Source organism: Lactuca serriola, chromosome 5, assembly GCF_051521515.1.
Source record: "Lactuca serriola cultivar US96UC23 chromosome 5, Lser_US96UC23_V15, whole genome shotgun sequence".
Lineage (NCBI taxonomy): Eukaryota > Viridiplantae > Streptophyta > Magnoliopsida > Asterales > Asteraceae > Lactuca > Lactuca serriola.
Window position 1 is genome coordinate 306992431 of NC_136412.1, and position 16421 is coordinate 307008851.

The 16421-nt window shown below is 38.4% G+C and overlaps 1 protein-coding gene across 1 annotated transcript; it reads right to left on the reverse strand.

Annotated features, from left to right (window-relative positions):
- Positions 1-1087: 1087 nt before the first annotated feature.
- LOC145054861 (uncharacterized) lies at positions 1088-2779 on the reverse strand. Its single transcript, XM_079003121.1, has one exon. It carries the CDS (start codon positions 2736-2738, stop codon positions 1239-1241), a length of 1500 nt encoding a protein of 499 aa, XP_078859247.1. The 5' UTR covers positions 2739-2779; the 3' UTR covers positions 1088-1238.
- Between the last annotated feature and the right edge of the window lie 13642 nt (positions 2780-16421).

The following is a 16421-nucleotide window of genomic DNA, read 5'->3' on the forward strand; positions in this document are numbered from 1 at the left end:
CTTAGTACAAGGAAGTTTGTAACTCGATTATCGGAGATACGACAAAATAGCTATACCAAAGCATGGATTACATTTTGCTATTTGGGAAAGGGAAAGTGTGAAATGTTTTAACGTATTCGTACAAAGTTTCTCAAATAGGGTGTATCATGTATAAGACATTAGAGCATTTCAATCATCAACTTAATTTATAGTTTTTTTTTTTTTTTTGTTTTGTCGCATTTTCTTTCCATTATTTTATAAAACAAAATGTTGTTAGCTTAAATCATTTTCGATCATTGACTACTTTTAAAAGTTTTTTTTTTTTTTTTTTTTTTTTTTTTTTTTAATAAAATTAACCAATTTTCCTCATCTTTATGAAATATGTTAAAAATTCCCTTAATATAATTTGTTAATTTTAAACATTTATAATATTTATAAAATTAAAATGAAATGACAATAACTGAATACATGAAAGTGAAACGTTATATCACAATACATGAAATTAAATAAAAACTAATAAATGTGGAGTCCATATTTTGCTTTTGTGGAGTCACATAACATTTGATGATATGCTTTTATACAGTCACATAACATTTATGATATACTAGTTATTCGGCGTTTATTTGTTTTGTTGATACACAAGTTATTCGTTACACAACATTTGATGATACATAATTTGCTCGATAACATGGTCGAACATAGTTAGAGAAAAAAAAAAGATATGAGATAGTATTACGAGGCTATAAGTTTTTTTGACATATAGTAACACCAAAAAATTTCCTTTTATAGACATAAAATACCGCAAACAAACAAAACCAAAAAAAAAATATTGGGTCTTTTTTTAATTAAAAATATAATAAAATTATTATGTTTATAGTTAGAAAAATAAAAACGATGAAAATAGCATATAACAATAAAATAGTTAGTTAAATAATAAAACTTTACATTAAATAAATAACATACTAAAACCGAACATTATTAATTAAAAATGGCTAATTGTTGTCGCACATAAATCTCAAAATACAACCATTTTATATTAGTGACCCAAAAAACAATTCACTCTCAAATGATAAAAAACTAATATTGAAATTGATTATTAATATCTAACTTAAAAAAACTACCGTTAGAGATACTTTTATATTCTATCAATTTGAGACCATTGAAACCATGTTACATATACTAAGAAAAAAAAATATAAATTTCGTTACATAAATTTTAAATTAACACTTAACCCTATTTGAAAAGAGTACAAAAAAACATCATCGCCTAGGCTTCCTTGATGGGATTACTCCGTTTTTCAGTGCAACACAGTACACACAACTAGCAGTCTTAATCATGCCTTGTCGATTCGTCTCATTAATTAAGACATCAAAAGCGACTTTATCAAGCATTTCACTTGTTCTTCTACACACTAAAACCAAAACTAACATTGCTTTTTCAATCTTCTCCTCAACACAGAGTCCTCTAACAACTATGTTCAATGTGAATGTTCTTGGAGACAACTCCATCTTTATCATTTCACACAAATTCACAAAAGCCTTGTCCATTTCATTTCCATTGCAAAAAGCTTCGATCACTAGCTCATAAGCACAAGGGTCGATATCACAACCTCTTTTAGACATTTCATCAAACACTTGGTAGGCATCTTCCAATAGCTCTTTTTCCTTCCTCGACCTTCTGCATATTCCTCTTAACAATGTGTTCATCATTCTCTCATCGACGTTGAATCCTGTGTCTAACATCTCTTTGTAAACCCTAACAGCTGCTTTAATCTCTCCCCATTGTAACAGTCCATGTAATAAGGTGCTGTAACTAACATAATCTGGAGTGCAATTTCTCTCTTTCATTTGCTGCAATAAACCAAAACCCTCCATTGGTCTACCTTCCTTAAAATAACCATTGAATATGGTATTATAAGTCACTATACTTGGGGTTAATCCCATCTCAATTGCTTCATTAAGCAATTCTAAAGCTTCATCTGATCTTCCCACTTTGCAAAATCCATCCATAACTGCGGTGTAAGTATAAACATCGGGCTGCAAACGCCCATCTCTCTGCTCTTTCCAAGATTTCTTGATTTTTGATAGAAATTCATTAGCTTCTTCAACTTTACCCACATAACACAGCCCTTTCAACAAACAATTGTATGTGTTGATTGTGGGATCGCATTTCACCTTACCCATGATCTCAAACACTTCAAATGCTTGCTTTAACCTACCCTTTTTGCAAAGTAAATTGATAAGTTGAGTAAAGGTTTTGACTTTAGGGGATTCAAACCCACTTTCAATCATATGTTCCAAAACTTTTTTAGCTTCCATTGGGTCATTTCTCTTGCAGCAACAATGAACAAGAATCGAAAAAGTCAAACTATCTGCAGAGAAGTCGTAATTCGATAAGGTAGAGTACAATTTATACGCAAGATCCACCTCATCTGCCAAAACCAAACCCTTAAACAGATGATTAAACTCGGCTAGGGTTTCAATGTTTCCATCTTTGATGCTACCAGCCAAATCTTTGACACTTTTGCTTCTGTATCGCTCATTTGGGAGGAACCCATCTTTGCTTATCAAACGAGAATTAAGTTTGAGAGAATATGGTGATGGTGTGATTGTTTGGTTTGTTGTTGCAGAAATGATAAAGTGGGATGGTTTTGGGGGAATGAGCAAAAGAGAAGTGAAATTAAAACTCGATGGAGGAAATTGAAAGGAGAAAGGATGAGGCAGAGAAGAAGGCGAAGCTCTTGGTAACGGAGAATTCATGTTGGTCGGGGACCATCAAGGGCGAAGGACTTGCTATTAATGAGCTATGAAAAATGAACGAGTATTTTTAAGTACAATGTATTAGTTTATAAACATTCTAATACATTTATAAAGTTAACTAAATTTTCAAAAGTAAAAATTCAAAATTATTAATTAATTATTTTAAATAAATTACTTTTTGAATCTTATATTTATTGTAGGGGGCTAGGGGTGTTCACGGTCTAGTTTTTTCGGTTTTTAGGTCAAACCGAAGCCAAAACGTTAGCAAAAACCGAAGCCGAACCATTAAAAATTTAACACCGAACCAAACCAAACCGTTGCTAACGGTTTGGCTCCACTTTGACTTCACGGTTTGGGCTTTTTAAACCAATTTTAATCGAGTCCATTAAACTAATTTAGTAAATAAATCAATTACATTGGTACATGAATAGAAAAGCTTGCAAAAAAAAACCCTAACAGGACTAAGTTATATGATATTTACTAATTTAAATAAGAAAACATATGAAAGCACAAAAGAAACTATTGGTAATCTGGGCTAATTAAACGTAAGTTTTAAATTTTATTATTTGTATATAAAAAAATAATATATAGTACAATAAAATACAATTACATATAAAAGAATTAATATATATATATATATATATATATATATATATATATATATATATATATATATATATATATATATCTTATGGTCCGGTTCGGTTTTTATACGGTTTGAAATAATAAAAACCGTAAGCCAAATCATTCACTACGGTTTGAAAAGTTCGAAACCGCAAGCCAAACCGTAAAACCAAACCGATGACCGGTTTGGCCAGTTTCACGGTTTCAAACTGTAGCGTGAACACCCTTAATTTATTGTCTATTTTCGACTTTTTAGAGCTTTATTCTTCAATTTTGACCTTAGATATTTTTATTTGTGATATAAATTATTTGATGAAATTTATAACAACGAAACCATATTTAAAACGTAATTCATTCATATATTTTACATCAAGTATTATAAATTAAAAAACAAAACTATTTAAGGTCAAAGTTGAAAAATAAATACTTCAAAAATCAAAAGTGGACGATAAATATTAGACAGAAATAGTATTAAATAAGAGATATTTTTTTAATTGTATAAAAATATAATCGTTAATTTAAATAAATACGTGAAATTATATCATCTTATAAATTGTATCAATTTTATTTTAAATTTTATTTTAATGTTAAAGTAGAAAAATTTTAATGTAAAATTTAAAATGAAGAATGAATAGATTGACAAGTATACATTAATTAAGAGGCCTAAGACCATCCGATATATTCACCACTAACCACTATAATGATGGGTGTCATATTATCACTACACACAACCACTAAAAGGTTGGTATACCTACCACTATAACCTCTTATTTTTTGATTTTTAAATAAAAAAAATATATTTTATTGTAGAAAGAGGTAGAGAAAGTTAGAGAGAGATAGAAAGAGATAGAGTGAGAAAGAAATCTATATGATGTAGTCTTCCGTGTTTTGCACCACAATCCACCACGACCACTAGGTAGCTGATAGTTTCGTTTTTATTACTTCTTTTCATAGTTTATTTTTAGTTAAAATCATCTCATTTTAGTCAATCTTCATGCATATTTTCTCTTTTTGTCATTTTTCTCCTTTACCGGGTGCTTTCTAGTCTTTTGAGCTTAATTGCAGGTTTACCGAAGACTATTTGTTATTGGAGGCTTAGAAGGATGCGGGACTTATGGAGGCATGTGATTTGCTTGTGTACTTGAATTGGTGCGATCGGGCTTGGTGCTTGTGTAAAAGAAGAAATCAATTTGGATTTAATTTGTGGGCAAGGATGATGATGAGGCGACGCGGAATCGAGCTACAAGAAAATTTAAGGAGTATTGGGTCAATCATTAGAAGGCTTTGGAATGGCACAAATGGGCTCTAAAGAGTTATGATTGTGGGCTGAAGTTGAAGAATTAAAGATTGGGCAAGAATGCATGATTAATGGCCCAAGTCTCACATTCAGCGTGACCCACGCGGTCCGCGGGGGCTCTTACGCGGTCCGCGTTAATTGTTCTAAGCTGATTACGGGTTTGACTTGTTGACTCTATTTGTGGAGGTTTGGTGGGTGACTTTTGGCACCTTTTTGGATCCGGAAATCAGCTCCCTTTTGCTGGAGATTGGAGCCATTTTTGAGGGGTATCACTTGAAGAACATACACCATATTCTCTCTCAAAAGCCTTGGAAGATTTGAAGAATTTTTGGAAGATTAGTGTAATTTCCTTTCATCTTGCATCTAAGACAATGTTTGGTACCACTAAACTATATTGTTTTTCATTTACTTTGGCCATGCTTGGCTAAGCTTTCATTTGGTTGATTAGGGTTTAACCCATGGATGATTATTTGCTTTGAAGACTTATCATTACATTGTGTTTGAAGTTTATGGGAATATTTTCTAGTTAAACGTATTGTTGTGTTTATTTATCTTTGATCATGAGCTTGGATGAATGAATGCTTGTATTTTTTGACTAATTTCTTGGTTAAGTAATGGACCTTCAAATTAGTAAGAAAAAATGGTTTATATGTTTGTTTTCATTTCATTTAAACCATGAAAATGTTTCCTCCATAATGATAATGTAAGCATTTGATTATCTTTTGGACTTGGTAACTCTTACAACTTAAAGCTAATTGATTTTCACAAGATTTTATGCTTCATTGATTTTGTGACTTCAATTAAGGAAATGTGTTAAGAGCTCCTCTAACCATTTTAATTTCTAAGAAGAGTTGAGGCAATTTGTGCTTATGAATTGCTATAGCCATGTTTAAACCAATTCACAAGTGTTATTCCATTAAGTCTAATGATAAGTCAATCATATCATCCATGAGGTGTACCCCAAAATCAACCAATTCCACTTCTTTGAATTTAATCCAATCTTCTACTTGTTTACTTGTTATATTTTTATTCTAGCTAGCTTTGATTTTTGTCAAACAATCGAAAGAACTAAACATCCCCCCCCTCCTTTTTTTACTTTTAATTTTATTTTGCAAGTGTTTTACAAAGAGATTTACATAGAGATTTAAATTGAATCAATCTTCGTGGATACGATCCCTTTACCACTATACACTATTTAGTGTAGAAGATTTAGGGTTATTAATTTTGTTGGCCTCGACAACCACCAAATTTTGGCGCCGTTGGCAAGGATTGGTTTATTTTTAATCAATTTGTTTCTCTATGCCCAGATCTCAGCATACAAGTGACTTGATTTACAACCCGGAAATTGAAAAAGAAGCAAGGCGTTTGGCGAAGGAAAAACGAGTTGAACGTGGTCAAACTTCTAACCCCCACGAGGACCCAGAGGTTGAAACCGCTTCATTAAGTGATATAGAACCCGATTCTAGTCCCGACCCTCGCCAAGAAATTATCGAAACACCACCCATACAATAAAATCCACCAATTATTGAACCAATTGCAATGGCGGGCGGAAGAGAAGTTCCCGAAAGAACCTTGAGGCAAATGATGGAGACCGATGTTACACAAACTCCAACCGGTATCAATTAGCCGGTTTTGGAAGGAAGTTCAAAATGGAAGTCAAGTTTAGTCCATCACCTCCCAACTTTTCATGTATTGGAGAACGAAGACCCGCATAAGCACTTGAAGATGTTCCACATTATTTGCACTAGCATGAAGCCACAAGGGTCAACCGATGACCAAATCAAGCTAAGGGAATTCCCCTTTTCATTGGCCGATAAAGCAAAGGATTGGTTATTTTCTCTTCCCCCAGGGTCAATCAACTCATGGACCGACATGGCAAGAGCTTTTCTTGATAAGTTCTACTCCGCTTCAAGAGTCTCAAGTCTTAGAAATGAGATTTGTGGAATCCGCCAAGGTCAAAATGAGACTTTTCATGATTATTGGGAGAGGTTCAACAACTTGTGCTATAGTTGCCCACAACACCAAATTCCAGAACAAATCCTCATTCAACACTTCTATGAGGGATTGTTGCCAATGGAGAGAAGACTATTTGATGCCTCAAGTGGTGGTGATGTCTTTAGTAAAACTCCACAACAAACAAGACAACTTTTCAACACCATAGCCGCGAATTCCCAACACATCCAAGACATGAAAAGAGACACACAACACAAAGTCAATGAAGTGGGATCATCGAACCTAGAGTCTCAAATCAAAGACTTAACCTACGTTGTCCAAAAGCTAGCCATGGGACAAACTCCACAAGTGATGGTTTGTGGAATATGTGCAACAATAGGACATCCTACGGATATGTGTCCCATCCTTCAAGAAGATGCGGAACATGTAAATGCCACGGGAGAGTTCCAAAATTACCACAACAAACCATCTGGTTACCAAAATACATATAATTTAAGTTGGAAGCCAAATCCCAACATGAGCTATAACTCAAGATCATTGCCTCAAAATGCATTGGTTAGACCATCCTATCCACCACCACAACCTCATTACCAACATCAACAACCACACTATCAACCCAAACCGCACCCTCCACATCTTCATCAACAACCTCTTCAATCTCAACCAAGTAGCTCCGGAATGTCTCTTGAAGACATTGTCAAATCTTTAGCCACTAGTACCCAACAATTCAAAAAAGAGACAAGGACTATTATCTCCAACCTTGAAGCACAAATGGGAGATATAGTTACATCCATAAGCAAGTTGGAATCTAGTGGTAAACTCCCTTCTCAAACCGAAAAGAACCCTAATGTCAACATGGTGACCTCGAGAAGTGGCAAACAAACCGGAGAAAATAGTTCGAAGAAGAAGCCAAGGGAAGAAGAGGAAGAAATAGAGATCATCCCCATTGAGGATCCCATAGCCAAGAATGACACACAAGTCGGGGCCCCTAAGAAGACTACCCCTCTAGTGACACCAATAGCCATTCACCCACCGTTCCCCTCCCGACTTACAACTTCAAAGAAGAGTATGGAGGAGAAAGAGATCTTGGACACCTTCCGAAAGGTGGAAGTAAACATTCCTTTAGTTGATGCAATCAAGCAAATTCCAAGATATGCAAAATTCTTGAAGGATCTTTGCACCAACAAGAGAAAGTTGAAAGGAAATGAGAAAATCTCGATGAACGAAAATGCATCCGCAGTTTTACAAAGGAAGCTTCCACCCAAGTGTAAAGATCCCGAAATGTTCACGGTTCCTTGCAAGATTGGAGATGTCACTTTTAGTAGTGCTATGCTTGATCTTGGTGCCTCTATCAATGTCATCCCCTACTCGGTGTATGAATCATTGAATGTCGGACCCTTAAGTGAAACCGGTGTCATAATATCTCTTGCGGATAAATCAAGTGTCTTTCCTAGAGGTGTTTTGGAAGATGTCCTAGTACAAGTAAACCAATTGGTCTTCCCGGCGGATTTCTGTGTGATTGACCTAGATGAACAAGTATCCTCAAAATCGGGTATAATCTTACTTGGGAGACCATTCTTGAAGACGGCTAGAACAAAGATTGATGTGTATGCGGGAAGCTTAACAATGGAATTTGATGGTGAAACAATAAGTTTTAACATTTATGATGCTATGAGGTATCCTAGTGATGTTTCATCTTTGTGCTTTATAGATTTTGTCGAACCATTAACTCAAGAATTGTTCGAGTTGTGTGATGATGACATGTTGGAGATGGTTTTGATCAAGGGGTTTGATTGTGCAAAATTAGCCAAGAAATTGAAGCTCTATTCGCTAGACCCCGAAATTGAAAGATTAGTCAACAATTTGGAGATCAAGAAGACCAACCAATTTAGTGTGAAGCAAATTGAATTACCTCAAACTCACACGAGATTGCCACCCTCCCTTGTCCAACCGCCAGAATTAGAATTGAAGGTCCTTCCTCAACATTTGAAGTATGCATACTTGGGAGACAACGAGACTCTTCTGGTCATCATTTCAACTCATTTAACCGAATTTGAAAAAGAACTCCTCAAGGTGTTGAAGGAGCAAAAAGAAGCCATGGGTTGGACGATTGCGGATATTAAAGGGTTGAGTCCCTCCACTTGTATGCACAAAATTTTGATGGAGGATGAATGTAAGTCGAGTAGAGACGCGCAAAGAAGGTTGAATCCGCCAATGATGGAAGTGGTCAAGAAAGAGATTTTGAAGCTCCTAGATGCGGGAATGATCTATCCAATCTCGGATAGAAAATGGGTGAGCCCGGTGCAAGTCGTTCCAAAGAAGACGGGAATCACGGTGGTCGAAAACAACAAAGGTATGATGGTCCCCACCCGTGTACAAAACGGGTGGGGAGTATGTATTGACTACCGCAAACTCAATGCAAACACACGAAAAGATCATTTTCCATTGCCTTTCATCGACCAGATGTTAGAAAGGTTGGCAGGGAAATCCCATTATTGTTGTCTAGACAGGTATTCCAGTTTTAACCAAATCCCGGTGGCACCGGAAGACCAAGAAAAGACAACTTTTACATGTCCATTTGGCACTTTCGCATACCGTAGAATGTCATTCGGATTGTGTAACGCCCTGGCCACTTTCTAACGTTGCATGCTTAGTATCTTTTTAGAATATGTCGAGAACATAATTGAAGTTTTTATGGACGATTTCACGGTATATGGCAACTCCTTTCAAGAGTGTTTGACCAATCTCACCAAAATTTTAAAAAGATGCATTGAAACAAATTTGGTTTTAAATTTTGAGAAATGCCATTTCATGGTGAGTCAAGGTCTCATTTTGGGTCACATTGTGTCAAAGAAAGGAATTAAGGTAGATAAGGCAAAAATCAATGTTATTCAAAGCTTACCTTACCTGACTTGTGTTCGGGAAGTTCGTTCTTTTTTGGGCCATGCAGGTTTCTACTGACAATTCATCAAGGACTTTTCGAAGATAACAAGACAAATGTGCCAACTCTTGCAAAAGGAGGTTGATTTCGAGTTCAATGAGGCGTGCAAAGAAGCCTTTGACAAGCTCAAAGAGTTGCTTACATCCGCTCCCATCATGCAAGCACCAAATTGGGATCTCCCCTTTGAGATCATGTGTGATGCAAGCAACTATGAAATAGGCACCGTTTTGGGTCAAAAGAATGGGAGGGCCTCTCATGTGATCTACTATGCATCAAGGACACTAGACAATGCTCAAAGCAACTACTCTACTACAGAGAATGAGCTATTGGTCATAGTGTTCGCCTTTGGTACCAAGTTCATAGTGTATTCGGATCACGCAGCACTTAAGTGCTTGATGATGAAGAAAGATGCAAAGCCTAGACTCATCCGGTGGATTTTATTGTTACAAGAATTTGATTTGGAAATCCGGGACAAGAGCGGATGCGAGAACCTTGTTGTCGATCATCTAAGCCGGATCACTTCAAATGAAACTCCTCTCCCATTGCGGGACGAGTTTCCGGATGAGCATCTCTTTTCCCTCACTCAATCTACTCCTTGGTATGCCGATATCGTTAACTTTTTGGTCACGAAGAGGTATCCCGACACATTCACACATGCTCAAAAAGACAAGTTGAAAAGTGATGCAAAATACTATGTGTGGGGTGAACCTTATTTGTGGAAACATTATCCCGATCAAATCATTAGGCGATGTGTGCCCAACAAGAGCATCAATCCATTTTGCAATTTTGTCATGAATTTGCTTGTGGGGGAAACTTTGGACCTTGCCGGACTTTGAGAAAGGTCCTTGAGTGTGGATTATTTTGGCCAACCATGTCACGCGATTACTACTTGTTTTGCAAAAGTTGTGAGCGGTGCCAAAGGACGGGAAACAATTCGCAAAAGAACCAAATGCCCCAAAATCCAATCCTTGTTTGTGAAATTTTTGACGTATGGGGGATTGATTTCCTGGGCCCATTTCCCGTCTCATTTGGCAACGTTTACATTTTGCTCGCGGTTGACTATGTTTCTAAATGGGTTGAGGCCAAAGCCACAAGATCGGGCGATGCCAAAACGGTTATCGAGTTTTTAAAGTCTAATGTTTTTGTGAGATTTGGTGTGCCTATGGCTTTGATTAGTGATCGAGGGACGCATTTTTGTAACAAGATGATGGAGGCTTTATTGAAGAAGTACAACGTGACCCACCGTGTTTCAACAGCCTATCACCCTCAAACGAACGGTGAAGCAGAGTTTTCGAATCGTGAAGTGAAGAGTATACTTGGGAAAATAGTGAATCCCTCAAGAAAAGACTGGAGTTCAAGGCTTGATGATGCCTTGTGGGCCTATCGGACAGCGTACAAGATCCCGATAGGAATGTCCCCGTTTAGGTTGGTCTTTGGAAAACCATGCCATCCTCCCATGGAATTGGAACACCGTGTATTTTGGGCGGTCAAACAATGCAACTTCAACATCGATCAGGCGGGAAGGCATAGGAAGCTTCAACTCCAAGAGTTGGAGGAGTTGAGAAATGACTCCTATGAAAACTCAAGAATTTACAAGGAAAATGACAAATCTTTTCCATGACAAGTCCATTAACCGCAAACATTTCGAGCCAGGACATAGGGTTTTGCTTTATCATTCGCAATTGAAATTATTTCCTGAAAATTTGAGGTCAAGATGGATAGGTCTGTTTGTTGTGCTAAACGTCTTTGAGCATGGAGCGGTTGAAATTCAAAGTGAAGAAATGGGGCAAATCTTTAAAGTCAATGGGCATCGATTGAAACCTTTCTATGAATGTTTTAATGCAAATGTCTTAGAAGTCATCCAATTGGATGCCCCGGTGTACTGAAATCAAGAGGGAAGCACGTCTCGCCAAAGACGTTAAAGAGGGGCATTTTTGGAAAACTAAACGTTTTCGTCTTTTCTAGTTCCGAATAAATGTCGTAGATGGTTCATTTTTGCATTTAACATCTCTTCTTCTTCCTTCTTGAGGTAAAATAATGTTGGATTTAAGGGCCCGGTGTTCGTATTGGTCAAAGAGCAAAAAAAAATTTCAGAATATGTCAAGCCAATACACGCGGCCCGCGTGTACTCGAGGTGCCGTCCGCGTATTTATTAACACGGACCGCGTGTTATCCCTCAAAGTGTCCGCATCCATTATCAGCAAATAGAAGAGTTTCTGTGAAATTCACACGGTCCGCGTGTACTCCAAGTAGCATCCGCGTGTTTATTAACACGGACCGCGTGTTACCTCCTAAACTGTCTGTGTCCATTATCGAAGAACAGAATGCATCAGGTGAATTCACACAGACCGCGTGTACTCGCAGTTGCATCCGCGTGAGTTGTTGACCGACGTTGATCGCGTTTTAACCAGGTTTGACCGCAACTTAATACCCCAAAACTCCCAGTTGGCCCTTCTTCCTTCCCACTTCTTCTTCTTCCTTTCCCCTAACCTCCATTAGAGAACCTCCATCTCCGCCACTAAAACTCAGTTTCCCGTCAAACCGCCGGTCGGAATTTCGCGAGACCACCGCCATTCTTCTCCAAATTCAGAGCTCTACAAACCCCACTAAAACAACGGTCCGATCTATTGCTATATCTCGGGGCGCCACCACCATCCCATCGCCACTTTCCGACCGATTTTCGGCCAACTCCGGCCACCCCTCGCGATTCCGACACCACCATTGTACTCCTCTTGGACAAAGCTACAAACCCCACCAAAAATATCTCCCAAAGCTCTCCGGAAAATTTTGCCGGAATTTCAAGCCATTGCCGGATTCGTCGGGTTTTCGCGGTAAATTGTTTCTCCCGGGATATTGAACAAAGATTAAAGCTTGGGGTGGAGAGTTGCAAGATTTTCAAATCCCAAATTTCCGCGCGCAAATTTTGAACTTTCAACAAAAATGGATACTTTCTTTCCTTTGTTTTAATTGATCAAGATGCATGACCGTTCATGTACTATTACATCAAATGAATTTAGGAATTATTTCTTGCTTTAATTGTTGAATTACTTTAGAAGTCCATAGGGAGTTAGTTGGTGATTTAGATTGACATATTGTTTGTTGAAATTGTGGTTTGTGTAGTGGTTATTTTTCATGCAGGAAGTCCATGTCCACATCTAGGAAGCGCTCGGCTGCTGCCCGAGGCAAAGCCCCGGCTAGAAATCAAAACGATGCTCCCGATATTCCAAGATTTCGGGATGCCAATGCAGCCGAAAAATACACAAAGAACTTGCCTAGAAAAGTTGCATCCACCAAATTCGTGTGCAAGCCCACGCTTATATCACTAGGGGTTCTTGAAGGGGTCACCCAATTGTTCCGTAACATTGGGTGGGAAAACCTTCTCAACCTCATGGCGCACACTTACGAGCTCCCCACTAGAGAGTTTCTTGCCGATAGCGGGTACGATAGCGAAAAAAAAAGCCGCATTCCAACTTCTAGGGACCGAAGGCACATCGATTTTGCAACGATAAACGACATCTTGGGCTTGCCTTCTTCAAACACATCCACAATTTTCGACGTCCTACCTGCTGAGTTCAATCACGAGACCTTTTGGACGGAAATCACCAGGGGTATCTTCTCGTGTGCCGGTCGGGATAAAGCAACCTCTATCATCCACCAATGCCTCCGCATTGCCCATCGCATCTTGGTGTGTACAGTTTTTGCCCGCAAAGAAGCCGGCCAGGTCACCAAAAATGAGCTCTTCTTCCTTTGGTGTATGACGAGGCATGAAAGGCCACCAAACCCGGACTTTGCTTCATTCTTCTTTCACAAATGCGCACACATGAGATCCAAGACGTCCGGTGATATTTGCATTGGGGGATTTGTCACACTTTTGGCTCGCGGTCTTGACATCGAGCTCCCTGATGAATTCCAGCCCGTTGACAGCAAAAATCTTTTGGATGAGCACGCCCTCATAAACATGCACCACATCCGTCGCCGGAACAGGAGCAGCTTCACATGGTATTGTCCTCAAGTGGTAGGGTATCTCATTCTTCCCGACCCTCGAGTCACCAACTTCACCTTCCACGATCGCACTCAGTGGAGACTCGCGAGGACCATCACTCAGTCAGTCAATGAGGATGTGCTCCAGGATCAAGATGATGACGAGATGCATATGGATGACGAGCCCGACGATGAGCCTACCCATAGTCCACAACACACCCAGCCACAAGCCCCTCCCGGGTACTACCCGCTCCCCCCCCCCCCCAATTTTTTCCAGCGGTTCGAGGCGCTTTGTGTCTCAAACCAAATCATGTCCCAGCAAATGCACCATATGTGGGGGTGGCACCAATCCCAAAACCATTTTGAGAACGTCCCACTTCCGCCTCCCTATCCATACCCTCCACCCACCCATCCTTATCCCCCTCCACCTTACCCTTACCCCTACCACCAATACCCGTATCCTCCTACCGATCCCCCCGGTTTAGGTACTTTTGCCTCGCCCCAAACATTGAGGAGAATGCTTATTTCTAAGGTTGGAGTGGGGTATTCCTTTTTCTTTTTAATTTATCATGCATTTTAATTAGGTTGCATAGCATTTTAGTATAAATTGTATTCATAAAAAAAAGATTTTATTTTCTTCTTTTTCATCTTTTATTTTTGCATGACATTTAGCTTAGGGCATTATCATTCATGCATTATTGTTTTCTGTTTATTCTCACCTCTCTTGGATGCCATGGAACAGGTTCATAGTTATTGTATCATTATTGGTCCAGGATCTTGTTGTTATCTCACCCATCGAACCGGGACCACTAGCTGCAGTTTGGGATTTCATACTTGGGATCAGATGCTGGTAGCTTAAAGGGGTAAGTGATCATGGCCAGGTAGTTTTCATGAAGAATTATACATACAATACTAACGACTGTAGAATATACTATAGCACTGGATGTCTTAGACTTGCGGTCACTACCGCCGAGAGGATCACACTTGATCATGTTAGAACCGTTAGGATGAAGCACTGGTGCTTGTCCCCGAGTAGAATCCATATCCGGCCTCTTTAAATCACCATATTTTTTTTGCGATTTCCTTAGGATTTTAGAGAGTCTTTTAGTCCATATTTGGACATTTTCATCATTTTTGAGAAAAAAAATCACAAGTTTAAAAAGGAGCTTACATTACATCTTTATGCTCCACACATGGTCATTTTCACACTTAGATCATTCGGATTATATTACTACCCTTTCGGTTCCACTTGCACACTTTTGGGAACCAAATTTTGAGTCAAAGGGTTTTCTTGTTAAAAAAAAAAATTCGATTGTTAATACATTACCTTCAAGTGTGTTTGCAAGAAAAAAAATAAAAAAAATAAAAAAGAAAAAATAATAATAATAAAATAAATAAATAAATAAGTCATGCAAATTTTCAGCTGCAACTATCTTAGATAGGTGGCCGGTTCAATTATTGAACAAATTTTCCAACATCTCGGTCACCCGGCGTTTGATTTTCATTTGTATAGGCATGTTTTATTATATATAGATCGAGTTGTTTTTCGCAAATTGGTGATGTTAGGGAGACTGTCGAGTCGGATACTATGGGAGGTTTGGGCCAACACTAAGTGAGCCGATTCCTACAACGGTGCCCAAGCGATTAAACCTAGTTACACATAAGAGAAACCGACAGACGTGAGATCAGAGTGTGCATTTAAAGAAGAGCTCCACCTGAGCCCATCCAGTTGCTTTCTCCCTACTACAGAAGTTATTCATTGTATGCATGTTCCATTGAGGCTGCGACTGACCATCCCTCCTTACTCACCTAGAGGAGTTGTCCTGGCTGTGGTTTATGGTCCCATTGTCATCGGATGAAAAAGTTGTGAGATAGCAGCGAGATCAATTCTGACCATGTTGACTAATGTTGAATAGGTTCCATGGCTATGTCCATTCTTTTTATTTTTAGGGTAGTTCGTCCCAAGTTCATTTTAGTCTTGTCTTACTTAAGGACAAGTAAGGTTCAAGCTTGGGGTGATTTGATAGTTTTGTTTTTATTACTTCTTTTCATAGTTTATTTTTAGTTAAAACCATCTCATTTTAGTCAATCTTCATGCATATTTTCTCTTTTTGTCATTTTTCTCCTTTACCGGGTGTTTTTTAGTCTTTTGAGCTTAATTGCAGGATTTACCGAAGACTATTTGTTATTGGAGGCTTAGAAGGATGTGGGACTTATGGAGGCATGTGTTTTGCTTGTGGACTTGAAGTGGTGCGATCGGGCTTGGTGCTTGCGTAAAAGAAGAAATCAATTTGGATTTAATTTGTGGAAAAGGATGATGATGAGGCGACGCGGAATCGAGCTACAAGAAAATTTAAGAAGTATTGGGTCAATCATTAGAAGGCTTTGGAATGGCACAAATGGGCTCTAAAGAGTTATGATTGTGGGCTGAAGTTGAAGAATTGAAGATTGGGCTAGGATGCATGATTAATGGCCCAAGTCTCACATTCAGCATGACCCACGCGGTCCGCGTGGGCTCTTACGCAGTCCGCGTTAATTGTTCTAAGCTGATTCTGGGTTTGACTTGTTGACTCTATTTGTGGAAGTTTGGTGGGTGACTTTTGGCACCTTTTTGGATCCGGAAATCAACTCCCTTTTGCTGGAGATTGGAGCCATTTTTGAGGGGTATCACTTGAAGAACATACACCATATTCTCTCTCAAAAGCCTTGGAAGATTTGAAGAATTTTTGGAAGATTAGTGTAATTTCATTTCATCTTGCATCTAAGACAATGTTTGGTACCACTAAACTATATTGTATTTCTTTTACTTTGGCCATGCTTGGCTAAGCTTTCATTTGGTTGATTAGGGTTTAACCCATGGATGATTATTTGCTTTGAAGACTTATCA